General features: G+C 52.9%; 1 protein-coding gene across 1 annotated transcript; it reads right to left on the reverse strand.

Annotated features, from left to right (window-relative positions):
• Positions 1–336: 336 nt before the first annotated feature.
• LOC120696852 (myb-related protein Zm38-like) lies at positions 337–1457 on the reverse strand. Its single transcript, XM_039979867.1, has 2 exons — positions 993–1457; positions 337–881 (listed from the first exon to the last, which is right to left on the reverse strand). Exons 1-2 carry the CDS (start codon positions 1253–1255, stop codon positions 557–559), a joined length of 588 nt encoding a protein of 195 aa, XP_039835801.1. The 5' UTR covers positions 1256–1457; the 3' UTR covers positions 337–556.
• Between the last annotated feature and the right edge of the window lie 300 nt (positions 1458–1757).

A 1757-nucleotide genomic window follows, 5' to 3' on the forward strand; every position in this document is an offset into this window, starting at 1 on the left:
GGAAAAGACAATGGGAAGATCAAACAAAGATGGTATTGCAAGTCTATATTGAGCAATGCATTTAGTTTCGTTTGTGCACACGCGACACAATTTTCTACCAATATCCCAACATCGAGAAGACATGCTGCATCAGAATTGAAGCGTCTGGAATTGAAGTACAGTATATATGGACAAAAAGAAGGTCGCATTAACCCAAAAAGACGGGACGACTGGGTGCTGTATTTGCTACTAGTAGTCGAGTACTGTAGGTCTGTAGCGGCATGCATCGAAAGGGAAGAAAGAACAAGCATAGATTTTGGTGAAGATATATATGATGTAACATAAAGATGAGCCATCTATCGTATCAAATATTTTGTTAGAAAAATTAAGAGAACAGGAGCTCAGGATTCCTCGTTATCAAATCATACAGCTGATCTCTCTCTCTCTCTCTCCTTGGGCGCCGCCGCAGTCGCCAGCAGCTGCGGCGTCCACCCCTGCTCGTTGAACCCCTGGACAATCAAGAACAGGAAACTCTCTGCAGGCTAGTCGCGCGCGTCGCTTGTTGCCTGCCCAGCTGCTAGTTGGCAACGGCGGCGACCGGCGAGGACGGTTGGCTGGGAGGGCTTAAGGACAGGTTGAGATCGATGCCGCCGAGGTGCAGCACGGGCGCGCTGTGGCCCGCACCGCTGGTCTGCGGTGAGCAGCTTGAGCGCGCCGCCGCCGGCTGGTCCTGGGGACGACGGCTGCTTGGCGCGTTGGCGGCGGCGCCACTGAGAGGGAGAGGATGGTGCGTCTGCGGGTCGATGCCGCGGGCCAGGAGCCTGCGCTTGATGTGCGTGTTCCAGTAGTTCTTGATCTCGTTGTCCGTCCGACCCGGCAACCGCCCGGCGATCAGAGACCACCTGTTGTGTGGAATTGTTTCGCCGTAAGAATAATAATCAAGAACCTAATATATAATACTAAAAACAGAAAGCTAATTAATTCAGCTCTAATCTCTGTAACTAATAACGTACTTGTTCCCGAGGATCTGGTGGAGCTTGATGATGAGGTCGTCTTCCTCCTCGGTGAAGTTGCCCCGCTTGAGGTCGGGGCGCAGGTAGTTGATCCACCGCAGCCGGCAGCTCTTCCCGCAGCGCTGCAGCCCCGCCGCCATGGGGAGCGACCTCCAGCAGCCTTCGCCGTGTGCATTGATGTAGGCGACGAGGCGCTGGTCCTCTTCCTTGGTCCAGGCGCCCTTGTTCGTGTGTGCCTTCTCGCAGCACGGCGACCTCCCCATGCTAGCTTCTCTCTAGTTGATCTCCCTCAAGAATCAAGATGAGCAGATCAGGAAGCAACGCCCACAAGGCCACAACCCACACCAAGCAGAGAGGTGACTGTCCTGTCTGACTGGTGGTGAGTGGTACTCCTATATGATTCTTGAAGCAGAGAGAGAGAGAGAGAGAGGAGAGGACAGAAGAGAGTGTGCGTTTATGAGAGGGAGAGAGAGAGAGGGGGGGGGGCTCAGTGACGACCGGTATCACTCAATGACTCAAGACATTTGACCGGGTAGGTAGAGGAGAGAGAGAGAGAGTAGTTGCGATTGCGAAGCCCTAGGGATAGATGCCGAGATGCGTCATGAGTGTGGGTGGTAGGTGTGTGCTTCTGCTTCGGTGCCTGTCTTTGTCCCACTGCTGTCCAAGCTCTCTGACGATTATCTTAATTTGGGATTACGATTATAGTTAACGTTTTGGGTTCATGTTGTCAGTTAGTGCTAAGTACACTGCTTGCATAGTTGCATG

This window comes from Panicum virgatum, chromosome 3K (assembly GCF_016808335.1).
Source record: "Panicum virgatum strain AP13 chromosome 3K, P.virgatum_v5, whole genome shotgun sequence".
NCBI classification, from domain to species: domain Eukaryota; kingdom Viridiplantae; phylum Streptophyta; class Magnoliopsida; order Poales; family Poaceae; genus Panicum; species Panicum virgatum.